The 27,410-nt window shown below is 42.4% G+C and overlaps 1 protein-coding gene across 5 annotated transcripts in view; it reads right to left on the minus strand.

Annotated features, from left to right (window-relative positions):
- Window positions 1-27,410, minus strand: part of NAV3 (neuron navigator 3) — a 1,001,553-nt gene that overhangs the window by 646,195 nt on the left and 327,948 nt on the right. For 3 of the 5 annotated variants that reach the window (XM_069228786.1, XM_069228785.1, XM_069228789.1), the window contains exon 6: window positions 7,994-8,062. The exons of the other annotated variants lie outside the window; for them this stretch is intronic. In XM_069228786.1, coding sequence (XP_069084887.1) covers window positions 7,994-8,062 — 69 coding nt within the window. The remainder of the gene's footprint in view (window positions 1-7,993; window positions 8,063-27,410) is intronic. 5 annotated transcript variants of the gene reach the window in all.

Here is a 27,410-nt window from a genome sequence, read left to right on the forward strand (position 1 = left end):
CAAATAACCAAACTCAAGGACTTCAGGACCCAGATCACAAGTTTGAGGGATCTGGGTGTCTGATTTCTCCATGGTTCTGCGTGAGAAGGCCCTGCCTGTTCAAAGCAGTACACCTTGTGGGGGACAATTGAAAGTTCTAGGAGTATGATAAACCATGGATGGCATGCCCATGTGCGAGCTACTAGTACGAGGGTGAGAGATGTTTGCCAAAGTTTGCAAACCACAAACAGAAAAAGTGGGAGAGGTGGAAAAGTATAAGCAAATATCCCAGACAAACTTATCCATACTGTGTTGTGCCCTCGGACCATGGGAACCTGAAGGCACATTTTGGGCTTTTTGTGTTTTTGCTGTGGCAAAAAGGTCTATTTCTGGGTGAACCGAACACTGAAAGTATGGGAGGAGGATTTGAGGATGGAGCTCCCATTCTTGGACTTGTTGGCGCCTCTTGATGAGGAGATCTGCAACGTTGTTTTCTGTTCCCAGCAGGTGCTGTGCTAACAGGTGAATGTTGTATCAGAGAGCCCATTTCCAAATGGTCTGGGCTAGGCGAGAAGGCTGATGGGACCTGGTGCCCCACTGCTTTTGAAGATTGTACATGGCAGTCATATTGCCTGTTCTGATCAAGACTACCTTGCCAATCAGGTGGGGAAGGAAAGCTTTGAGCAATGAATGAACAGCTAGCAACTCCACGTAATTAATATGGAGATGTTTCTGGCTGAGTGTCCAACGTTTCCTGGACAGTGAGATCTTGTGAATATGCTCCCCAGCCAGTGAGGGAGGCGTCCATGGTTATGGTGCTCTGCAGAACTGGGTCAAAGAAAGGCTGTTCTTTTAGTAGATTGTTGGTGTTCCACTACTGCAGAGAGTGGCAAGCTTGATGACTGTCCAACACTCAGTCCTCCAATTGACCCTCCACTTGAGGTCATTGGCACACTATGCACTCTTGCAACTGATGTAAATTGAGTCTGGCAGGAGGTACTACGCACAAAGCCATCATACAAAGGAGCAAAGGAGATGCATGATTGTCCTCACTGTTACTTTATGATGAGGCTGACGGTGAGGAATAGGCATCTGGCCGGATCTGGGGAGCATTGGGATAGGCTATCCCTCTTTGTGAATTGAAGATGGCTCCTAGGTAGGGTTTTATTTGGAGAGGATGGAGACAGGATTTGATTGCACTGATGGTAAATCCTAGTTGATGAAGCAAGTTTATGGTAGCCTGAGTGTGTTGGAAGCACTGTTCATGAGTACCGCTTTAATGAGGCATTTGTCTAAATACGGAGAGACGTGTGTGTTTTGCCTGCGCAGGTGGGCTACTTCTACTGAAAGGCATTTGGTAAATCCCTGGGTGCAGTTGCAACCCCAAATGGGAGCCCCTTGAATTGGAAATGGTGGTTGTTTACTATGAGCCTGAGGTACCAGAGATGTGCCAGGTGAATAGGAATGTGGAAATAGATGTCCTCCAGGTCGAGTGCTGCCATGAAGTCACCTTGTTGTAATAATGGGATGACATCTTGAAGAGTGACCATGTGAAAGTACTCTGAGAGGATACATTGGTGTTCGGGTCTGAGGTCCAGTAATGGTCTTAAGGACCTGTCCTTTTTGGGAATAAGGACGTAATGTGAATAGACTCCTGTATGTCTTGCTGATGCGTTAGCAGTAGTTCTATGGCCCCTTTTTTCAAAAGCGTCTGAACTTCCTCCTTGAGCAACTGTTGGTATTATAGTTAGAGCTTGTGTTTGCAAGGTGTAATGTTTGGAGACGTGGAAGTGACCTCCAGGCAATAACCATGTTTATAATATCCAACACCCAGTGGTTGGAGGTAATGTTCCACCAGGTGGAGAAGAACCCATGTCATTGTCCCCGACAGGTGTTGTGTGGTGGACGGGAATGACTGGCAAGTCAGGGTTTATTTGTGGTGGCAGAGGGTTTGGTGAAACCACTCTTGCCTCTTCCCTTGAAATTGTTGCCCCTATAAGAGCCTCTGTATAGTTCCCTGGATGAGGAGGTCCCTGCCTAGAGAAGGTGGTAGGATGTGGAGGTTTCCGGGGAGGTGGTTTTGGATCCTCTGCAATAGGAGAAATCACAAAAGGACCCACTTTGCGATGGAGTCTGCTATGCCCCCATGACCTTAGGTGTTTTGTTGTCTTTTTTTTAATTCATTTTCAGGAGGATGTCGACCCGGGGACCGAGAGTCAGGAGATTCTGTTGACCCCTCTAGCTGTGGTGTCAGCAGCATCCAGGGAGCAGTGTCAAACAGTATTGGTCATGAGCTTTCCCTCAGAGGCAATCTGATAAGCTCTTTATTGTGTTCTTCTCGGAGATGTTGGAGGATCTCCTCCATTTCATTCCAGTGGGCCCTGTCATAACGCGTTAAGAATTGAAGGGAGTTTGCAATTATCAAATGGTTGGCAGATTGTGTGGTGACCTTTGTACCTGCTGCATCTATTTTCTTGGTCTCTTTCTCTAGTGGGGGAGAGTTGCCAGATTTTTAAGAGCCAGCACTCTTATGGGCTGTGGCCACAACCAGGCAATCAGGTGGAAGTTGCCCTTTGATATACGTAGGGTCTACATGTGACTGTACTTTTTATTGACCCTGGCTGTGATGACCCTGGACCTAACAGGGTCACTGAAAATATCCTGTGTCTGAGCATTTCTTTTAACACTGGTTGATATTGTGCTCAATGCTGAGTAGATGAGTGTTTCAAACAAAAAAATCATACTCTAAACATTTGGTTGTGGAATGTTGCTGCCCTACCTTCAAGGTCATAATAGGTGGTAGTGTTGTCAGGGGGTGGGGTGAGTGTGGCTGGATATAGATCAGGGTCTATTTCTGCTGGGAGATCTGCATCATTTAAAAACCCATGGATCATCCTGCGGTGCAATGGAATATTGATTATCGTCCAGCCATCTCCAGTGTATGAATGTAGGGAACCTTAAGGTGAGTCTGTTGTGCGATGAGGAGGTGAAAGAAGTGGAGATAGATTGTGGTGTGCAGTAGGAAATGGTGAAGGGCTGATGCGCAAAGGACTGGTGGACTTGTCTTCCCTTTTCTTTTTCTTTGTAGGAATGGGGACCTCCAAAGCATCCTCAAAAGATAACTGTCTTTTTGCCAGTTGCCTTCCTCAATAAGGTGGTTTCTCAATAATACAGGCAGTGTCCAGGTGTATCATTATGTGCTTTTGTCATGAGTCCAACTCATGGTGGAGTTTTTCAAGCACAGGTTCTACTGGCTCCGAAGGACACTTCAAAAGGGTGTACAATTTTGGGTCTGACGTGGGTTTCGACACTGAATCTTTGACGCCAAATGGTTTCAGCTCTGAGGCTGGCTCACGTTTTAGATGTGGAGGTCGACCGGTGTTTCGATGCCAAAGTTTTTGCATTCAAGGGTCTACTGGAGTCCAAAGGAGTGGGATTCGGGTATAACATGTTGCAGATCCTGTGTACTCACAGACTGACCTGGAAAGATATATTGACTCCATATTGGAACCGGATCTATCTTCAGGACAAAAGGACCCCTCGTCAACGGCAGATGGATGGGCTTGTACCTCCTGATCTGGATCTTCAGATCCGAAGAGGTCCGGTGTTTCATCAGCATTGCATTGAGACGGCTCTAAACAGAAGACACTTTGATCTCTAAGTGTTTTCTTCTAACAGAAAGACCTGCAGGCCTCACAGGTTGCTTCCTCATGCTTAGAGGAAAGGCACATATTACACACCTGGTAGAGACTGCTGTGTGGAAACTTGGTGTGGCAAGGTGTCTGTTCTTTCACTCAGTGGGAATGTCTCATACAGCACATCAAAGAGGAATCTTGCACTGAAGGGTGAAGACCCAATCTTGCCGCAGGATGAATTCAACATCAATGCAGCCAACTACTATGAAGAGAATGATCTGCAGTGGAAATAAGACTGGCAGTTTTTGTGAAAGTAACTGACAACGGCTTTGAAGTGGAGCAGAGGAGAGCACATCTGAACCCGATGGCAGAAGAAAACAATCTAACAATGAAGTTGATGGCCATGCGCATTACCAGCAACAAGAGGAGTCACTCCACCTCGTGACTCAAAAGCCTTTTTTCGACGATAAACAGCTTGCACACTTCCAAACCCAATGCTAGAAGGGGGGGATTATGGTAAGCATGTGTATCTACAGCCACATATACCTCAAACACATTATTTTCTTTACTTTCAGGATGGCCTCCATAGTCCATGATGCAATTTGCATCATCCCTTCGAAGTGACATAAGTGATGTACATCATTGTGCAATGCACTTCGCTTTTCATAACATGTTGGCCATCTTGAAATTATAGAAAACAATGTTTTGATTGCTTTCTACACTTTTAACATAGTGATTTGGGCACTAGCCAAGCAGATCTTGTCACTCATTCAACACTGGCAATGCGAGACTAATTGTCTTTGCCATTGCTTGTTTAATATAGCAAACAACAGATAGGTAGGACAAAAGAAAGGATTTAATAGGTCGTTGGGAGGAGCCAGAGCAATGTACATGCCCGATCAGGAAGCGCAGGTAAGAGAGGTATTGCATATTGAGAAAAGATTATACCCTGTACTAGTACTGAGTGAGTGAATAGTGGATTTCTTGTGGAGTGTTCACTGTGGTCAAATGGGAGTAAAACGATGAGATGAAGTGAGAGAATTTTGCACTGAATCCAAGCTGTAGTTGTTGTGAAAGTGTCAGAGTTCTGTTGTGCACTACAAAATGTTCTGTGGAAACTTTTAAGACGTAAACACACACAAAAATGTCCCTTTTATGGAACTTATAGATGGCGTGCTTTAACAGATGGCATAAGCATTACGAAGTTTAAGGGAATTAAACAATTAAAAGAAGACATTCATGACCCATTTAAAGTAAAGACTTTAATCTTTGCCTGCTAAACGTTTAATTAAATTAAATGCTTAATACGAACTTTGGGAGGGGAAACTGTTTTGTTAATCTATAACAGTGAAATGTGTATATGTATCCAATAAAGTTTTTAGTCATCTTGCTAGACACTGTCATGAACATCATTTAGGGATCGTCAGAGTTCGCAGCTGCGACTCCTGGCTTTCCCCTTGCGACCCCTGGCCTCAGAGGTGGCAATATCAGTGCCAGGAACACGGGGCAGCTCGCTCTACGGACGTGGGTTGGAGCTTCACCTTCCTTGTTTTCAGTCACCTTTTTTATTACTCTATATAGTGAATAATATCACATTATTCACTATTAGTGTAATACAAATAGAATAAATCTAGCTAGAACATGACCCTATCGGGCAGCTGAGGTAGGTAAAAAGATGCTTTTAAATGTATGCTGTGTGCTTGCTTGTGGGTGAGAGTGTGCTTATGTAAGAGAGAATGTGTGACTGTGTAAGCATGTGTGCTTGAGTAAAAGTAAAGGTCAAATGGCGTGCGATGTCACTTCCGCTACCCTCAAGAATTTTAGTGAAATTACTTCTATGGACACTGTACTTACTTACGTTATAATTGGGCAAAGAGTAAGCTTTGTATGAAGTAAACAGAAGATAATGAAGGGAAACAAATAGTTAAGGTCCTTTTATCCTCGGGTAACAGAGTCACAGAGAATAAATTGCCTGCATTGAACTGTCAATGTGTGAAAAAGGGAAATGTTCCTCATTTCACCTTTTAAAGATATGTAATGTATGTACACGTATATCATGGCACCCAAATGTAACAAGTATACAGTACACACGAGAGGGCTGCTGCAGGTGTATTTATAGAATTCCTGGCACACAGTTTGAAGTACCAACCTACTCTCCAATATAGGGCTAGCTGTGTTCAATACTAAATATATCACTTACCTTTATAAAAGCGGATTCCCTTTAGTTTTTGACACTCACACGGTCTCGGAGGTGGAGGCAGCACAAAATAACTTGTTGAATTAGTGCTTATTAGCATAGAGTCAGGAGAAGACAATGCAGGGGGGCATGAAGATCAGCAAGCAGGCCCCAGGTAATAGATTACATAAGGAAACCCATTGTAAATAACCGGTGTGTCCAAGCACAATCAGCTTAGCAAAGATCCAGTGCTAACAGCCTTGAAATTATCCAGTGCCATCAGCTAACCCGAACCAAGTTCTATGAACTGCGTTGTGCCCGAGTGCCACCAGTGGGGGGATGCTCCACTGATCCAGCTTTATCGACCCTCACTGAAATAATACACCCCGTCGTTCTTTTGGGATCATGCTTGGGTCCATGGTAACAGGTTGAATTCCCATTAGTTCACTCAGTAGTCCATTCTCCTAAAGTCAGTAAATTGAGTACAGCTGAGATGGCTAACAAACTTTTTGTAATAGTATCAAAAGACCACTAAAAGGTTATGTTACCAGTAATGGAATGTTACAGTACCTTCAGGAATGGCATGCTTCAGTTCTATCAGTCATGGTTTGCCCTAGTAGTGCTAGCCTACACGTGTCAGTGCAATTACCTTTGAGGTACCACAGTGGTGTAAATTAGATCACATCCCAATGCATCAGTTGTGACATGACCAAATCAGTCACAGACTGAATATATTTCACCATCTATGACCGTGCTGGGATCATTTGGCAAGAAAACCTCAATTTTTTACCAACAATGATATATGTCAAGGTCAGCAGATATATTATTTGCTAGTTTTATCAGACACAACACACAGCAATATGATTAGTGACGCCATCCCCAAACCCTGTTCACCCATTAACTATTTAAATACCCCCACCTCTGGGGAACTCCAGGGCATTCAGCTAGAAAGATCCTTGAGGTCACCAGCCAAAGCAGGGTCCTTTACAATAAGTTATGTTTTACTCCAGTGTCATAAGTCATGACAGCTCCGTGAAGTTCGTGAGTTCCAACACGCATAAAATAGCCCAGTCACTTAAGTCATGACGTATCCCGTTCCAACACATATGGTATTTTATGGTTGCCTAAGTCTTGTCAGTGCCATCCGCCGTTTAGGACCCAAGAGCCAAATGACACAGTATAGCTCTTTGCAACTATCCAGTTTCCTTGCTACCATCAGCTATGACATGACTGCATGATGCTCCAATACCACCGCCTTAAGTTATCCCCGTCTGAACAGGCTTAATGGCCTATCAATGAATAGCATGATTCACACTAGCTCTTCTTCAAACCTTTGCCTGGCCAAAGACGGAGTTACTAGGAGCATGGGAAGAGGACGGGGCAGCAGCCTGGGAGCACAGCAGCTATGCCAGGTAAGTCAAGAAAAACACCTCCTTGTTATCAGTTGTGCGCATTATAGAGGTTATGTAAGAGAGAGGTGGGAGGCTAGATCAAATATACTGGCCTAGTTTTTCAATATTCAGAAGCCAAATACGTTATCTACACGTGTGGCTTTTCAGAGCCATTCTGATGCTGCTATGCTGTAGAGAAAGTGGAGGTCTGAAATCTATGTTGCACTTAATCGGGAGGTTGTGCTAGCTGAAAAAAGTCTTACTAAGGAGTTGTTTTCTATTTAAAATCGAGTGCACAGATACACTTGTGTCACAACTGAGATCCCTTGATGTGCCCTCAATTGTTAATTTAAAACAAGCCTCAACCAAACATGTTTTTGTGTGTGGATGATAAATTGCTCAAGAAATTAGCATAAACACCCAATTACCTGACAAGGGAAGTTACAGAGGATTCGCACAACTCAAATTGGCTTTAAGGCTGCCGGACCAAAATGTTTCTAAATCAGTTACCGAACTGCAAAGCACTAGACGTCTAGAAGGGTTTGTGTGGTGTTCTTTTACAACAGGTTGTTGCTGATTCAATAATTTCATCCTCAAAATCAGTGTACAGAACTGCAATCAGTCCAGGAGAGGCTTTAAGCGCCAATGCTCATAGCTGGATAAAGTAGTGCTGAGAAATCATACGACATTGCTGAATGACGGCCATTAATATCTGCTTTCCGGGTTGCCGAGGTTCAAGGGATACCACACAAGTATCCATTAACTCAAGGGGTCTTTCACTAACACACAATACATTTGAAACGTCAACTAACCTAGTATTCTTTTTTGGACTGGCTGCAATTCCACTGTGATTAGACGGAGTTGCAAATCTGGCTGTCAGACTGTGTAAGAAGAAACAGAGAAATTGAATTATGCACTGAAAGGACAAAACAAACAGCATGAGATGTCTCGTTATGGGAACATGCACATAAAACATGGATGGGAACATTGCACAATGTGTAGTGCTAAGAAGTGAGAATTTACAGTAATTGAAAAAAGGCACACAGGCAGAAAACACAAAGATAAAAACACAAGTGGTGACGGCTCCTGCCTCGAACACCCCGCCCTCACCCCTGCACAGCGACGACTGTCTGTTTGCCACGTGTAATATCATCTGAGTTGTCACATTTGACACTGAAACAAAAACTGATTCTTTGCACTAACCAGTGAGGTGGCAATGCACTAATGAGAACGAGCCATCTCTTCAATGGTTTATTAATCATCCATAACTAGCACAACATTTGAGAACATTTGCCTTTTATGAAGTCCTTGTAAAACTTGGCATTTATATCGGACAGACTGGGAGTTAGCAAAAAGACATAAGTCGAAGTAATTGTGAGCTAAAGAGGAGGAAAGGACACTGTGGCGAGGGCCAATAACCACAATTTGTAAGCCCGGGATTGACTGGAGGATTGGCCCATGATATACTTTGATCCATTGCCACGCTCTGCTCTTAGCTGAGAGGTTTGGTTTGACAAACAGGCAGGGGAGAGAAAGATTAACACCTAGAAGTCAATAACATCAAAACATAAATCTGAAGCACAATGAGTTCAAAAAGTTGACAACAGATTTCCAGGCTCAATTGCTTTATTGTGATGCTACTCATTGACAAGCTTTTTAGATAGATGCGAGTGTAATGTACCCCCTGTAAGGATCGCTTTATAGAAGGTTTAATCATGGACACTTACACCTTGCTACTAAGTCCCTGTCACAAAATGAGTAGGTTCAATATTCACCAGGGTGAGAATACTGGAGACTGTCCACCTACAGCTGTTATGGGGACTACTTCACTGGTTCATACAAGAATTTAGGACAAATAATTGCCGAGCTAATTACAAAGCAATTTAAACCATAAATCAAGTTATTCATTAAAAACAAAGGTCCTGATTTAGAGTTTGGTGAAGGGGGTTACCCTGCCACAAACTTGACGGATATCTTGTCCACTGTGTTGCAATTCCCTTATAGCCCATGGAACTTGCAATCCGGCGGGTGGGCTATTCGTCACGTTTCCTCCGCCTAACTCCAAGTCAGGCCCAAAGTCTTTTCCATGAAATTTGAACGACAAGTGTATGTATACCAAAAACACTAAAATAATTACTGCAATACATTTAATCTTTCTTCTGCAGCTTGCTCTCACAGGATTAAGACGCTTCAAGCTTTTTAGGGAAACTGTGTTTTTTTCCAAAACATTAAAAAGACTATGCCCAGAAGAGGGTATAAATATCTGCTTGTTATACTTTATAATATTACTTGAAATAGAAATAATGCTTTGAATTCTACATCAAATATGCAGCTGTCTGGATGTTTCTTGAATACTTGGGAACTAAGGTAAAAAGTAAGGCCACTGAACATTGATTATGTCTCACAGTCTGCATTGCTTCCTTGCTGCTGGCTGCACTGTCGCCATGGACACGCCATTAAGGGACCGCACACTGGAGTATTTTAAATGGCATGCCCTGTCTCCACTTGCACCGCTCTCAGGATGCTCCCACCTTCCTACAATCACACAAATGACAAGGTGATTTCACCAACCACTCTACTCCACTCCTCTCAGCTCGTGCAGAACAAAACTAGTTTTGGAAACATTCTCGCTCTCCTGAGATACCCCACATACTAAGGAATCACTGGCAAAGCCAACAGGTTTAATAATCACACTTGACCACCGCCAAAAGCAATAAAAATGCATTTTGCAGTCAACACAAATAACCAAAAGAATTGCTTTGTGTGCACACTGCATGGGTCAGAATAATAAAAGTGTAAAGACAGAGTGTACTTTTCTGATTTAAAATAAACCCTCATACATTTCATTAGGAGAGGAATCTTAGAACCAAGTCATTGATAAAAAGAAGGTGAGACAAACACTTTCGTAGGCTGATCCACAATGTTATAGACAAGGTCACAAGCCAATGGCTGAAGCGTACTGAATCAAATAAGCATGTTGAGAAAGGGGACTGAACCAATGCCCCCTTAGGGTATGCAGAGAACACAATATGCGTGCCATGAATTGTACAAGTGCCATTATCTATAAAATCTAATAAGAAGCAATAATAAATGTTGTCCGACCAATTTCCTAGTGGCACCTGAGTTCCAAAGAAATAACACTAATTTGTTCTGTTACTCTGCCCCATTCTCCCTAGTCTTCTTACTCTTTGCTCTCAAAGCAAACAAAACCTGCCCGTGCCACCCTGCTCTCCATTAACAGTGGAGGAAAGCACAAATCCACACTACAGTATTTCAGTAAGACTGTATTGCTACTATCACTGCAGATTCAGGGAGCTGTGAACATATCAGCCCAATAGCACCCACTCCTGATGTTTCGGGAAAGGTATAATGACTGAGTATTCATGCCACTTTAAGCCACAGCCGTCATTTAAAGATGAGGATCCTACCTTTTAGACGATGCCACATCTCTCTATTCTTTTGGAGGGAGGATTTCCCAGAAACCCCTCAATTTTGAGCCTCATGCGACTACAGGTTGTTCCACAGATGTCTTGATGAAGACCTACATAAATTGTTTTAAATACCCACAATACCTTGGGTCGAAACATGGATCATCTAAATATTTGCCTGCACTGATTTCATACCCCTGAAAAGTAGTTAAGAATAATTACATGTTGCCCTGGACGCATGGGATCCTAAAATCAAACTACTTAAAACAGGTGTCTTGCAGGAGATTGATGCACTACATCTTAATTTGTATCTTGTATACTTAGTCACATTCTTTCACCTGTTGTCCTGCACAAGCACTTTTCACTTTGCATCCATGGAGCAACCTCATTTGTCTTCTATGTAAATATTCTAAATAAATGTACAACATGCATGTAATGTAATCTAAATAGTTCTGCTTGTGTATTTTTCCTCTATGGTTTAAATGTCTCTCTACGTCTTTCTCTAAAAATATTTCTTTCCATATACAATTGACCTTCAGGGGATATCATACACTTACTAAACAACTGGTATTTGAAAAAAAAAAATAGTAGTTCAGCTACAAGAGGACTATTTGTTTATTTGTACTAACAGATAAAAGCACCAACAGCAGGCATCTGGTCACTTTTATCACCATAACGAAGTGTCCAAGAGCATATGGAGCCCTCTTGGGGGTTCAGGACTCACTCAGGTAGCTCAAGTTAGTGAGAGCCTCTCATGTTGCCATTGCTCTGAGCAGGAGGCCAAGAAGCAAACTAGCCCTTGGAGCCACTTCTGGTAGTCCTGGGTGTAGGTGTAGAAGTAGAGCAAGGCTGGCCTCAGAGTTCAAGACCGACAGCAAAGCAGCCCTTATAGGTACAGCATCAGTCTGGCAGAGTGCACAGCAGGTCACAGTATCAGGCAGTCCTATGAAAGTCCTTCCAAAAGTCCATTAGTATACTGAAGATTGGGTCTGAAGGGGCTATTTTTATACCCTTGTGCCCATCTCCTAGGAGGTGGGTGAAGTTTCTGGACAGGCTCTTTGGAGTTCTTGGAATTTTCTGACTCCCCTGTGCTAGCTTCAAGCTGGCTGCAGCGACAATACAGGGTTGTTAGGCCCATTGTGAGGAGACAGGGTACAGCCTATTAAGATGCAAATTGGGCTGTGTTTAGCTCCATCCCCCACCAAGGCAGCTAATGGCCCATGGAGACACACGAAATCCCACTATTCTGTGGCTGTCTGGGAGGAATTCACAACGTCGGCTACACCCAATTACGTGACTCACGACAGGCTACAGGCACACAGGGCTAAGGGCAGGAAAATGCCAACATTCTAAAAGTGACATTTTCAAAATTGTAATGAAATATCCGACTTTACCATTAAAAAGGTTTATCAGTACAACTTCATAGGTACCAAACATGATATATCTATCTCCTCTCAATTAGGAATTATAGCTTATCAAAGGTAATGAGGAATCCCCAATGTTATCTATGGGACAGGTAGGCCTCACATTAGTGAAAAATTAGTTTGGGAGTTTTTCAGTGCCAGGACATGTAAAACGTAAAAGTACATGTCTGACCTTTTAATTACACAGCATCCTGCCCTCAGGGCTACCTAAGGCCTACCTTAGAGGCGATTTATATGTAATAAAAGGGGAGTTTAAGTCTTTGCAAGGGGACTTAAATGGCAAGTCGACATGGCATTGTGACACTGCATTCAGGCTGCAATGGCAGGCCTGGGACAGGTTTTAGAGGGCTACTCGGGAGGGTGGCACAATAGGTACTGCAAGTCCACTGATGGCATTTGATTTGCAGGCCCTAGGTATATAGTATACAAGGAACTCACAAGTAAATTAAATATGACAATTGGGTATAAGTCAAATTTAACCTTGTTTTAGGGAACGAGCCCAAACACGTTAGCACTAGTTAGCAGTGGTATAGTGCACAGAGTCCTAAAGCTTGTAAAAACAAATTCAGCAAAAGTGGAGGATAAAAGGTAAAAGATTAGGAGTAACCCCACAGAAAGGACTATCTCCAACACATAGAATATTGGATCCTGCTCCGTAGTAGTTGTGAAGAGTGATTAGGGGGCTAGAGAAACTCCAGTGTTTGTCTAATCATCACCAGCATCCTGAAGGCAGGTCAGAGTTTTCATCACACTTATAATAGAAGGGGCTCTCTGTGTCTTCCTTCTGTTTTCGCATGTCCAGATTTTCACCTTGGTCTACCAAATCCTATCATTGTTACCAGTTATTTCGAGACAATGAAGAAATGTATAGTAGAAGTGATGCAGTAACGGAGATTGGAGAATTGAAACCAGTTAGGGGGCGTAAGTGGCATAAGAGAAATGGTTAAAGGAAGAGAGTCTCAAAAAGGGTAAAGAGAGAACAAAACAGAGAGGCAGGAAGATAAAGACAGAAAGAGAAAAGAGGTGATAGCAGGAGGGAACATTGAAAGAGAAAGAGTGAAAGAGTGAAAGAAACAACGTTTGCAAATGTGGCATTACTATATATTACAAAGATTACTTGAAGCACTGTTATTTATAATCAAGTGGAGATTTAAAGACCTATTTCTAATATTGCCTCAAAGGTTTTATTCAATATTGTTTCTCAGATATATATTTTGCTCACCTGAATTTAAATATTCAGACAGAATCTATGTGTTGCTATCCAATCAATGGCTTGAATATCTGGTTAAATGTTAAGTACAGACAGGCAAGCATTCATTTACCAAAATACAGAGCAAGCTCAATAAACAGCCACAAAAAAGGATAACAATATAAGTCAGTGGCAAGAAAGGATAACACTATGAGTAAACAACACAACAGAAAGCCCTGCTGATCTTTTACCTTTACCATGTTTAGTGTTCCAGGCTTGATCTATTTCCCATTCACCAATGATCAGCACAACAAAAATATTATTTAATAACTGATATAAATTCATTTTATTACGCAATAATATCAAACATAGAATACATCAATTAAGATTAACAAAACCATTTCATGCAAAACCCATAATTGAATAAACAGCTATTTAAAAAAAAAGCACACACACACATCCAAAATCACACACTCCTGTCTATCTAAAATCAGATGCCTAGTTCTAGCTACGTTAATTTACACTACATGATCTAGAATTGTTTATGGTATAATCTCATTGATTTGTGATTGAATGATTCTGACTACTACATTCTTCACCATGTCCAAAGAGTCAGTCGACCTCAATAGGTGAGAATAAAGCTAGTGCCTCACCTGCGCGCTAGTGGTAATTGAACCCGGAGAAAATTCTTCCCCGGGGCCCAGCGCGTGCACTGTCCTGATCTAGTGAATCCAGCTAAAGCATATAAAGCCAAGATTTGTTTTGTCTACTTTAAAATATAAATGTCCCTACAAAAAAATAAATGAGAATTGTTTTAGCTTTAATACACTGCATGATGCATAGTTTTGTAGATGTGTCTAATAAGGGTACGAATTAATAAGTTCTATTAGTATTTCTTGTGCACCTGATTACGTTGCTTATTTTACCCAAGGTTATAATCTGAGATCCCTTCAAGAAAATCCCTGTTGCTTTAAGGGAAGGGATCAAGTCTATGTGCATGATGACGTTCTGCAACTTTGTTGGTGCTGAATGCTCAAAAGCCCATTCGATTTATTTCACACCACTATTATAGCTGCAGGCTGGCATTTTGAGTTTTTATGGACATAGCCATTATGATCTGTCCACTGCTAACTTCTTTGAAATTGGTGAAATGTACTTCGAGAAAGCAAAATATCAAAGTAGAAAGCCTAGATGCAGCTCTGGACATTCTGTACTATGGTCTCTCAAAAGTGTTACAATATGAAGAAAAGAAGATATGTTCAAGGAAGAAGCTCAGTCAGAAGGTGACTGCCATTCCATAGGAGGGGATCATATCACTGACTTTAGATCCTAGACCACTGCCAGGGTTCAGGTGTTGGGCGGTAGGCAATGGCCAATTCACATACTGCAGCTATGGCAAAATTTCCCTATACTCCACCCTTGTTCCCTTATGTTTCTAACATTTGGTGCAACACTTAGAGGTGACTCAGCAACAAAGAAGTCACTACATTCTGTTATCCATAACATAAAAACTGAAGATCGACAAGCTAGCATTCAATTTGGGTTGCACTCATGATTTAGCATTTTATGCCTATAAATGACTTTTCCCAAAGACACAGGGGCATAATGCAGACAGCCCCTGCAGCACAGTCGGGCTCCCAACCATTCAGGGAAGCCGAGCCAACCCAAGAGCAATGATTATCTGTGAGATAAGGAAGACTCTGCAATGTGAAAGTACAATTTTGTGTTACACCACTGCAAAGACACACAAATTTGCTCTTCAAATTACTTCTTTTATTTATTACTTTGAGGTTCTCTTAAAACTGTGTATAATGCATAAGCCAGATCCAGCCAAGTTATTACATCCCTAACTGTTGGGACTTCAAGGATAAAATGTTAGATGTCCACTGTCCTTCTAATGCCCCTCTAAAATATCAACCCCACTCTTGTAATGCTTCCCATCACCTCTGTCTTTTGTTTTCCTACTTTTAGTTATTATTACATTAAAACATTTTTTTTAAATATTTGAATTTAATATTGAAGGCCAGACCATATGAAATGCTACAGATTATTTACAAAGTACATTTGTGTTTGAGTAAATCAATTAAAATTGAATACTGATGAAGGAAAGGCATCTCTACCGGTTCCTATATATCTGAAAGAAATAGTGAAGGAAATCTGTTGTTCTGCAATATATCGCAACAGGACACACCAGATTTTAGTTTCCTCGGGTTAAAATAGAAGACGACAAAAGTTGCATTAAGTCATTTTAAGGGGCCATGTGTATCTAATATCAGATCTGCTACAAGCACTGGGAAAAAATTACAATTGTTGATAATAGTATAAAGTCTTCACATATCCACCCTCTTTTGCTTGTCGACATTGGGTAGATCACAAGGAAACAAAAACCCAGCAGCTTTGCTACTGCAGTGTCTTTAATGATGATCCTTAGAATTTGCAGTGATGAAGGTTATTGGAGAACGGGTGAATTTCCATCAAAGTAACAATGTATACATGCTGCTTCATATGTGCACCAAAAGAATTTCCTTGAGACCTTCCATACATTTAACATGGTTTTCTCGCACTAGAATAGCAGTTCTTAATCTGTAGTACGGGGGGCACTCCTGGGGTTTCACAACACCGAAACAGGAGGTCTGTGACTGCATGGAAAATTAATACTAACAGAGTAATAACGTGTACTTAATGAAACAGAATGTAAATTTGAACATTTTAAAATGTTCTGTAAAGGGGAAGTATTTGAAATTGTTATCTTTAGATTGATTTGTGGGAGCAGCACACGTGCATCAAACGGAATTTATTATGGACAATGAATGGTCTCAAATGAATTCAGAAAAGCTTCAACCTTCCCATTAAAATCTTGATTTTGTTTGTGAATTAAAACAATATTTCATTATTTGTGATGAATCCATGTTTCTGTATATTTGTGCATTGTTTTATAGTTCAAATTATCAAAACTGCTTAAACTGGGGTCCCCTGATTCCATTAATGACTCAGTTGGGGGTCCCAGAATTCCAATAATGATTCAGTACAGATTACCCTATATTCCAGTAATGATTATGTGGGAATCGACATAAGACAAAAGGTTAAGAACCACTGCACTATACGCTACCCTGGTGACTGGCAACAAAAATAAATTTAAATAGGGCATTAGGAATACATTATGACACTCACAAGGGTAAATATGTGAACAATAAAAAGCACCACCAGAATCATTCTAGTTAATTTACTACTCTGTACCACCTAACAGTGTGCTCCCACAATCCTCCATTGCTTCATAGTAGCAAATAACCAAATGGCGGCCCCAAAACCAGTCACTTCTTTAGAGGCGTGTAAATGACTCCATATTCCACATTTCAAGTCAGAGGGAAATCTTGACATCCTCAACAGAGAAAACATCTTAAAATTGATAGAGAAAATAAGAGACTTATCCCAAATTACATTGGCAGACCTTCTCACGATAAATTCAAACCTCACCCACAAAAGAGTGATCAAGAGACCACACTCACCTCATGGACTTCGGCAGCCCTAGTACACCATCTAGTCACCTTTCCTGACATCTTTCATTCGTGGGGCATCAAACTGCAGGCGTCAATGCACCGCAATAATATCAATATTAAGAGGGGCAACAGGAGCTGCAACGCTTGCGGCGGGCATGGACAACCTATTTGTAGAGAAGCACGTGAGCGAATCAGGCTTAGGCCACATTCTTTGGGCCCCAAAGAGCTCCCCCTCCCAGCTTACACAAACATCCCTGACCACTGTCAAAATCCGGGGGGCCAGGGCTCACTCAGATCACACATTAACATCTGCTCCTGGAATGTCCACGGCATTGAATTCATATTTCAAGATCTAGAAGCTCAGTCCTTTCTCCAGGAGTATGACATCATCCTACTTCAGGAAACCTGGAGTTTAGACCAAACTGTGGTGTCGGGGTATACCGCCTTTCACATCCCAGCTAGAAGTTCAAACAAATACGGCCACGCAAAGGGAGGCATGACAACCATGATCTCCTCAGCTCTCATAGGCCACAAAGTTGCAACCAACACAGAGTCACACTGGATCCAGGCAACTAAAGTTACACTTAGTTCGCAAAGCAGTCAATTAGTTCTAATTTTTATAAACATGTATATTTATCCACAAAAAGGCTCAAGGGGGGGGGAGTGGAAAAAGTGGGTGAACTAATTAATCTCCACATTCATCATCAGCGGTGACTTCAAAATCAACTTGCTCTCCCCAAAAGGAGGACCTGTGAAGAACCTAAATATCTGGATCATTTAGGTCTAACATTATTAAACTGCAACAGCGAAAAGGATTCCCCAGCATCAGTAACTTTCATCAGTGGAAAAATAAGCTCAACCATCTACTACACCCTGACAAACAATTTTGCGATACCCCTTGTCTGCTCCTTCCAAATTAAATGTAGAGCTGAGAGCGATAACTTCCCACAGTCATTGAAACTGGCTTATAAATCCAAGAAATTACAGACCCCGAACAATCTATTCTCAGCCCCAGTAATGTTCAACCTCAAGAGACTGAAATCATGCCAAACAGGCTTAACGGCCGTGATCAAGGTGTTATAAAAGGCTGAGTCCCTAGAGGAGAGAACAAACATAACAGACAAGCACCAAGAGGACCCTACTCCTTAAGGAAATTGGAATGACGACTGTGCTGAGCTCATCAGTGGGCTTCTCTTACAATTTCCAACCGCTCACAAAGCTTCTTTTCATGGCCTTTGATTCCAAAAGGGCTCGAGACAGTCAATCCTGGTTTAACAAATCTTTGCACATACAGAAAACACATATTGTGCAGCAGGCCAGGAAATTAGAAAATGCCATTAGGCAGGGTGCGCAAAGTCACAAAGCCTCCCTGAGGTCCAGGGAAAAAAAAGTATCATGCAGACTGCTAGGCCACAGAGAATCTTTTTTAAGAACACTCATGGTCCAAGCTACTTTGGGGAAACAAAATGACAAACATCAAGGCCTTTTGGGGCATGGTGACAACCTGACCCTTGGAAAAAAACGGGTTCTCAGTTATGGGTTTAATCCAGCCATGTGGGAGATTACCATCCGCAGCCTGTATGGCCTGACAGACGGGAGTGGAATTACAGCCAACCCTCCACTTAAACTGATAGGGGAGAAATCGCCCGTGAGCTACAACAACACAGCAGGCCAGCAAGCAGAGGGCTCTCCAGCGACCATCGTCAAGAAGGACCACCAGGATCTAGTCTGGAAACCAGACCAAATAGCCGGCCTGATTAGAAAGATGAAATCCGAGAGGGCTGCCAGTCCAAACGGTCTCCCAAACGCGATCTTCAAATTCAATCCAGAGTACTGGGCACTGTACTTTTTCCCTCTTTTCACTACCACTGCTCATGCCAGCCGCATTCTAGGTTCATTGAGAGACAGCATTATACACACTATTTTCAAAAGTGGAAACCCGGCCCTACCCATGAACTATAGGCTAATAACGCTCATCAACATGGAAGCTAAGTTATACGGCTCCTGCTTGTTACATAATCTGGAAGACTGGGCCGATGCAAACGTGCTCCTCTCAATATTTCAGACGGGCTTTAGGGCAGGCCCTGGGAACATCAACAAACCTAATTGCCCTTTCCCTTGTCATAGAAAAGGCCAGCCACAGGAAATTGAGCCCTTATGCATGCTTCATCGATCTCAAATCAAATCAGCCTTCGACCAGGTCCCCAGAGAAAGGCTTTGGTCCAAGTTGGCTCAATGGGGCATTCCTCCCAACTTGCTAAGAGCCGTTACAGATATATACACATTCACCTGGGTTCAGGTCAAAATTTGCGATGGCACCAGACTCACAAAAATAATTCCCACAATGTCGAGCATAAAGCATTTTTGCATCCTGGCCCCACTCCTTTTTAACTTATACCTGCAGATCTCGCCAGTGCATTGGCACAAGTAATTTGTCTGACTTCAGAGAAAATCAGATGCCTACGATATGCGGATGACATTTTACATTTCAGTCACACACACCCAACAAGGCCTGCAACAGAGCCTATTGATATTCAAAACCTTTATGGACCAGCAAGTTCTAGAAATAAACCTGGCCAAAACAAAACTGATGAGGGTCCCTGGACGAATTATAAATCTTTCAATTAGTTCCTAGGAGACAAAAAAGTGGAGGTGGTACAATCTTACAAATATTTGGGAGTCCATCTTGAGCCACGCCTGAAATGGAAATGCCACTTGCTGTCAATCCAGGCAAAAACCCACTCATTAACTTACAGCTTTAAGCTGCTCAAGAGGAAGTTTAACTGTCCAAATTGGTCAAATCTTCTAAATATTATTTCAGCCCAGTTGCTCCCAGCCATTTCTTATGGGACCAAAGTGCTGCAGGGCTGGGAGATCTCATTACCAAATATTAGCCAAGTTAGAACCTACAAGGCGTATTCACCATACCAAAAAAATGCCTCCCCTGCTCAGGTGAGGCTGGAGATGGACCTACCAAATCAGATCTTTCAGCGTCAGGGAGCTTTTCTCAAAGCATCATGGAAGGTACAGCTGGCAGAGAATACCTCCATACTCCATTCCTGCTGGCAAGAAGTCCAGATTCAACCAAATAGTAACAGAAAAGGTCCTGTGGAAGTTAATTAAACCAAGATACTAACAGACAGGGCATGGAAGACGTTTGGAAAAAAAGCGCAGGGAAATCCGAATTTGAGAGATTAGTCAATATTTCAGTCCGCTCGCTTTCTCTCATCACTGACAAAGATTCACTAGCCAAAAGATGGCATGCCTGGGCAGTCCTAAGGTCCTATTCGCTCCGATCTCCTCAAGGCTATCTAACTGAACATTTTTCCATCCGAATATAACAATTCTTGTTGTATCGCATGGGATTTTCTGATACCAAAGATGTTCGTCCATCCTGGAAAGATGACCAGAACTGCCACCTTAGAGGACACTATCAGGAATCACTGCTGCACGCCTTTTGCATTAGCCCAGCTCTAGGCCATGAAAGAAAAAAGCTGCTAAAACTTGCCTTTTTAATACACCATATCCTCTCCTGCAGACCAGTAATAACCTGGCTTAAGGGTGACTCAATACCATTCTGGTGCAGGGGGTAAAGTTTTTACAAGTATTTCAAAAGGAACTGACCAATGTCGGTCTGGGATAATAGTTGTGACATAGAGAGCTGTTTCTCTTTTTTCTTTTTTTCCTGTATCCTAGGATCATCAAAACCACAATGCCCATCAGGTTTGACCCAATAAAGGTTTTAAGTATTTAATGCCCCTTCACGAAATCAGTCTTGTAAAGTCAGTCATGGTGAAATTAGTTTAAAAAAAAAAATCCACTCCAAGCATCATAAGTGATAGCTTTGCACTGTCAGAATTTGAAGAAGTTATTGTCCTTGTAATTTACTCAGATGGTTCCATGGTTTTATTTTATTCGCCCTTTATGAACGTTTGGTTATGTATCATATTGCAATGGTTTTTATTAATCGATTAATAAAAATCATCATTACTATTCTGGGAGACAACAGCGCGAATTCAAAGAAAGACGTTTTGTGCTGCATTCATTTGCATCACACGAGGAATTTGCCAAAATTCCACTTAAAAAAAACGCTGTGAAGTAGACACAGCCCGCTTCTTCCTCCTCTGAAGTTGTCATTCTAAAAAATATGCCAGCGCACTAGGTTTGGTTCTGGCTCAAATCAATTATCTGTAGCTGGGCACTTTGGACAGTGGTTTCCTCTCAACGGGTGGTTCGTTACGTCTTTTTTATTTTTTTGCACATGTTCGAGGTAAAACAAGAATAAAGGAAGCTTATTGCAAAGATTATGGTTGCAGTCTCTGAAGGATGCAGATCAAAAGGGCAGCAATACATTGGCACAGTTCAGCCTGTGTTGTTGTATAGGCTTACATAAGTAATTTCTTCTTGCAGAGATTCAACCACTCCAAACAAATATATCGAAAGAGTACATCAGAAAAACACGCTGCCTGTTCACCTGTTATGTCCTGAAAGATAGAACCCACTAAGAGTACAATGTCACATTTTCCTCCACTGAGTGAGCAAACACAAAAAACACACTTTCATAACTTTCTACTAGCCCAATTTGTGTCTACAACGGGCTCATGCACAACACAGACAGAAGTAACAAATGAATAATGAGCATGTATATTACAACAAGTGCTTTCGTTTGGTACAACAGTATAATTGAGAGTAAAACAATCACATGATGGATAGGCGACTTTTAAGGGACGTTAAAGGCAATAGTTATTGTATAATAGATCTTCCCTGTGGTCAGCAACGGAAGATGTATCTGATTTTCAGCACACTTAAAATTCCACTCTGAGCCATCTATGTCTAAAAGTGATTTTGCTTACCACATGCTTAAAGATGCATAAATTGGTGGAGCCAATAGATTTGGAGCTGACTGGCAGGTTTTTTGCTTTGTCAATGCTCGTTTTGTCATGGGTTTTGCAAAACTCTTTTACTTGAGAAAGCTGTTGGGCCTTGTCAATGTGAAAAAATGGCTAAAAACAAAATGTTTTGGTCTCAGAAAGCACAATTTGCCATAGTAGTCCCTGGCGGTGAAGGGAAGTACATTGGGTGTGGTTATTCTCCTTGTGTAAGGGCAGAACGGCATCACTCACAGTTACGTTAGCCAATGCCTGATGTGGGCTGACCCATTGCTTCATGATATTTTTATTAGTGGGTGGAAGAAAAATGTGAATGACATGAACAGACCAATGGGTAAAGAGTTCTGGCATTTAGCCCCAGTAAGTATATCATACTTACAATATTAGCAATAATCAAAATGTCTTGGCATAATCGAGACCTAAAAATATCCCTAGTCCCATATTTCCTTATGTCGCATCTCTGCACACAGGGAGGTCTTTGTTTTATATAAAATTCTAAAATATGTGTGTTAGAAATTGACATGTTGTGCGTGGTATTCTCCCAGATGTTTTGCCTTCTTTTGCTGAGCCCATTTATGTTGGCCAAAGGATTCCTGCTAACCAGTGGTTAAGTGCTCAGGCTCTCCCTTTAAGCATACGCAATGACATATTTGTAATTGGTACACTTAGTTTAGTTCTAAGTCCCTAATATATGTTATTAAATGACCCAGGACCTGTAAATTAAATGCTACTAGAGGGCTGTAGCACTTATTGTGCCACCAACTAAATTGCTCTATAAAATCGGTCTTCAGACCTGCCCCTACAGCCTGGGTATGTAGTTTTAGTTTGTCATTTTAACCAGGCAAATTAAACCTTTCACCAGGCCTAAACCTTCCCTTTTAACATTCTCAGGTTACCCCTAAGATAGACCCTAAATGGTGTTAGGGCAGTGTACATGGTATTTAAAAAGTAGGAGAGGTATATCAATGTTTTAGGTCTTCGCAAAGTCATTTATCACTGTGGCAAGATTGTATCTCCCATAGGAATAAGTGGGATACACTATAAAAATATATAGGGCTTAATTTCAGTTTGGAAGAAGCTAGAAGAATGGTCCAAGGGTTAATTTTATAGCAATTTAAAATCCAACTTAATGGTCAAGTCAGATTTTATATTACTATTCTGAAAATAAAAATTGTAGCAATTTGACATTTTTCTACCTATAACAAAAGGGGCCTTTCTGCCAGCATTGTGTCACATGACTGCTGATGGCTCCCTTGTGATGAGATGTGGATTGTTACCAGACAGTGGACAAAGGACTTGGGTATGGAGAGGTGTTTTTCTTCCTTAAGCAGGATGGCCTGGGGGGGGGGGGGGACTGTGCCGAACCTCTTACTGAGCTTCAAAGGATGCCTACCTGTCAATTGTTGATGTAGCTCACACCTAGGCCTCCCTCCCTTTTGTCTTGCTAGTCAGCTTAGCTCTAATCTCAGTTGCAGGGGGAGCTGTCCCAGAAGTGGTTTGGAATGACAACAAGGGATGTTCACTTATTGTCAAAGCCATGCTTCTCGGTGGGGCAGTGAGCTTTGACCATTGAAGAAAAGTTCTGCCATACTGGATTTAGGTAGATGGAGGCACTGTGGGATAGATTACTGTACAACACTCAGGAAGTGTTGCAAGAGTGGGTAAGGTAACCCTGTAAACCTTTAACCTTTTGGCTAGGGAGTAAACAGGACTTTCCCTCTACCCACAGGCTGCCACTGAGAATAAATGTGGCATCCACAGTACCCTCCCAGGAACACTCCTGGATCTGTGGAGAATCAGAAGGACCGTCATATTGTCTGAGGAAAATGAAGGAAGAGTGGCCCTGCTTGCCTTGAACTCAGGACCCCAGAAGTGACTCCAAGGGTTGGCTGGCTGACCTCCTGTTTGCACTCCTCAGACACATGAAGCTTCTGCAAGCCCTTTTCCTGCAACTGGACCTGCTGTGGACCCTGCTACTGGCCTTTGTTGGAGTGAGTCCTAACTGCCAAGTGGTGCACCTAGGTCATGGACCATAGGCTGGTATTAAGGTGTAATCCTCCAGACTCCAAACTGCAAAAACGTTGGTCTTAGGAACTTTTTGCCAGCTTTCTGCATCGACAACCAATAAAGACCAGGATCACCATCGAACCCACAGCTGTCAAATCGCTGATCGGCTTCAGCTTGCTGGTTTGCCCCACTGAAGGATATCTGACTCCAAGAAAAGTTTCTAAGTCCGAATGTAGAGAGTAGCAACCCATCAACATTGAGGCCTTCCTGGCCTCAGAACTTGGACTTCATCCACACAGAGCTTTCCCACCTTCGACGACTGCAACAGAATCCTGTATCGCGCTGTCAACAAACCACACTTCAGACCCAGCTTACCCTGCTGACAACTCATCAACAACCACATTTTATGTCCATATAAAAGTTTCTAAGTCTGAAGATGAACTTTTCACACAAATGATTCTGTTCCCTGTAGTTGAACCTTGATCCACTGTCGTCAGCATTAACTTTTGACTTTAACCTGATCCAGTGCAACCAGATTCCCACAGTTGGCACTTTATGCATTTTGGAGCTATTTTTAATTCATACTTTTAAAGAAATCATATCTCCAGATTTTATTATTGAACGTTTGTTGTTTTGGTGTCATGTTTTATTAAAACATGCTCTACTTTTCTAAAATTGTTTTGGGATTTTTCTTGTGTTTTGAGTTTATTACTGTTTGAGTGCTGCTTAAATACTTTACACCTTGTCTCTAAGTCAAGCCTGACTGCTTGGTGCTAGAGAGTTAAGAACAGGTTTATTTAGTTTATTTAGCCTGACTGCTTGGTGCTAGAAAGTTAAGCACAGGTTTATTTAGTTTATTTAGGGACGTTAGTGGTTCACCATGACAAGACTCGTGATTATTTGAGGTGGGTTTCCTCCCCAAGAAATAAAATAATGTCACAGAGCTTATAATTTTTTGCAACTATCATAACATTTATATTTGCTGCATTGAATACAACATCGTTTGGCAGTCTTGCACTTAAATTGTGCTGTTCAACTTACCATTAGGTGCAAATAGCACAGCTGTATCCTGGGGCGGAAGAAGAATTCTGCATTATGCATTTGTGACACATTTATGATCTACATAAATTGCAAGAAAGGAGGTTTTTCTTTTCATAAGCGGAGTTAATCAAGAAGCAAAACAGAGGCTGGAGTAACCCTAAACCATCATGGATTGCAGGGCTCTGTTTGATGATCTGCCTGAATTGAATTTTATGCTCTGATGCATTTATTTTTTATGACAGCCACCACTCTGGCAAATTATTAATTTCATGCATGGTCGGTCGTGGCTAAAATGAGCATCATCACACTCTAAAAAAGACATTATTGCTGAACAGGAGAGCATCTTTAAGTACTTTAGATCCCAAGTTCTTCCATGTTTTTCATTCTCAGTGATCCTTCTGTTCTTAAGGTGACCACAGCATAAGTATCTTTCAGAAAAAATGTATAGTCAGTCAATACACAACATACTTTCAATAGCATTGTGTGTGAGAAGGCTTCTACTTTAGTCACTGAAATACTCCACTTTTTCTGTGTCTTAGGGTCAGTCGTTAGTGCCTGTCTCAAATGCCACACAGATTACAAGCACAAGACTGGAATAGTTCTCATCAGTGTGAGATCTGCTGTCACTGGCTCTGTGAGAGGGATCACTCTCCTGATGGATGCAGAAGGATGACTATTTACATAGGGCTTTCCTTCACATGTATGAAATATACTGGCATAGGCAGAACTTCACCGGCATGCTGTATTAGTGAAATGTGCTTGCCAGCAGAACTCTGTTTAGTTTTTATGATCTGTTAATGCATAATACTCAGAACTCTGGAGTCAGTGGTAAGCTCTTGTTTCAGGTAGAAGTAAATTACCACCCAATGTGAGATATGCACATTCACCATTTTACATATTGAAAGATTCAGAAACATTTTGAGTTTAAAATCTCTGATGCTGGAAATTGTTGTCCTTTTTGCTTATTCAACCACATAGATTTACACACATTTAATACATTATTACTTAAAACGTCAATCTCCTGCAGTCCATCTACATTATTCTGTAAAGAATGTTTACATTTATTCAAATTTGTATTAGTAAGGGAAAACAAATATGCACCACGTTTCTTCAATGCATAATTAAATTTAGTTTATGTAACTAGACAGTAAAGTTTGAAGCAATCTAAGACTTCCTTGTGAACACAAAATTTTGCTTTAGGAGTACACTTAGAGAAATCCCAAAACGTTCTCCCACCCCGTCCTAACTTCTTTTCATTGCACATTTTATTTTAACAAGTACTTGAAATATATATATACTAAATAACCTATTCTCTAGTTGGGGGTGGGGGGGGGGGGCAACCAAGATGGATGAATAATCGCATCTTCAGCTGCTCCTGATGGCCAAAAACAAAATCCTGTCTCCTCGTCCTTATGAGAAAGCCATCGTCCCACTAATCCTGTCCTATTCTTGACAGGGAGACTCAAGGGTGCCCAGATTTGGCTGACGGGAGCCGAAGGTACAGAAGAGTGCTCCTGAGACCACCGCTGGTGGATTGACAAGGTCCCAGCTGGTCAGAGGTCCCAGCTTAAGTAGCCCTGAGGTGAGAGGCTCTGGCAGAGTGGAGGACTCCGGGGACACCTGCGATGCAAAGAGAGTTACTGGCTTTGATTGTGGTGCTGGCCCCGGGTGGGGGCCGACCCCGGCTTGTTGTGTTGGGAGCGGGCCCGCAGACGGAAGAGGCCTGCATCAGTGGCTGGGACTGAGTTGGCGCAGCCCTCCCATGGGCTCCCGGCCAGGACCTGGGGGTGAATCCATGGACCTGTAGAGGAGTTAAAGAACTGAGACGCACTCTCTTTCCAATTGTTTGCTTGGTGTGTAGGGTTGGCCCCCAGCTGGGGGACAGCCTGGGCCCCCTGTGCTGTGAGTGGGCCTCCAGACCGGGGTCTACACTGGTGGCTGGAGTTAATGAAGTGCAGCCTATGCGGGGGCTCCTGACCAATGCCCCGGGGGATTGCAATGCAACATAAACAGAACACAGAGATCGCAGGACAAGGCGACGGGTGGCAGATTCTCTTGGCTGCTCATGGGCCTGGAGAGCAGCATGGGTGATACCTGGATGGAGTGCAGGCTGGTCAGGCCATGTGGCAGCTGAATGCAACACCCTGGGCCTGAGAGCGAAGGAGCCGATCTGGGGACGCCAGTGAACCCCTCTGGAATTCAAATGTGTTGCCTACTTTGGAACCCTGAAGGTATGACCAGTCTTCTGTGTGGCGGTGCCTGCTTACCAGAGGTGGCCTTTGTGTGGAAACTCATTGGTGTAGGTGCTTGGGGATCTGCTGTGTGAGGGCCCTTTCTGCTTGGGCACGCCCACCTCCCCAGAACAAAAATACTTTTTATCCTACAACTGTGTTTCCTTCTTGGCTGGAACTATTGGACCTAATAAGCACCTGGATATACAGCTGGACAGGGTATGAGGGGAGCCTGGTTGCTTTCCCAGCATATGAGGTATCCAGTGGGCATTCTGTGATCTGGGAGCTGGAGGAGGGTGCAGCCAGTGGATGTTGTTGGGGTACCCTCCCCTGTTTGTTGGTCAACAAAAAAGTACTGTTTGTGGGTAACTGGCAGACACTAGAAAGCGGTGGCTGGAGGCATTCTAAGCCATCTAGCAAAGGATGGGAGCGAGATCCGGGGTTTGGACTGGTTGCTGAAGTTTTCCAGGATAAGAGTGGTGGTGGTAGAGGCTGTCCCAGTCCCCGTTGCAATCATCATGAT

The sequence above is a fragment of the Pleurodeles waltl genome, chromosome 4_1 (genome assembly GCF_031143425.1).
Source record: "Pleurodeles waltl isolate 20211129_DDA chromosome 4_1, aPleWal1.hap1.20221129, whole genome shotgun sequence".
Taxonomy (NCBI): Eukaryota; Metazoa; Chordata; class Amphibia; order Caudata; family Salamandridae; genus Pleurodeles; species Pleurodeles waltl.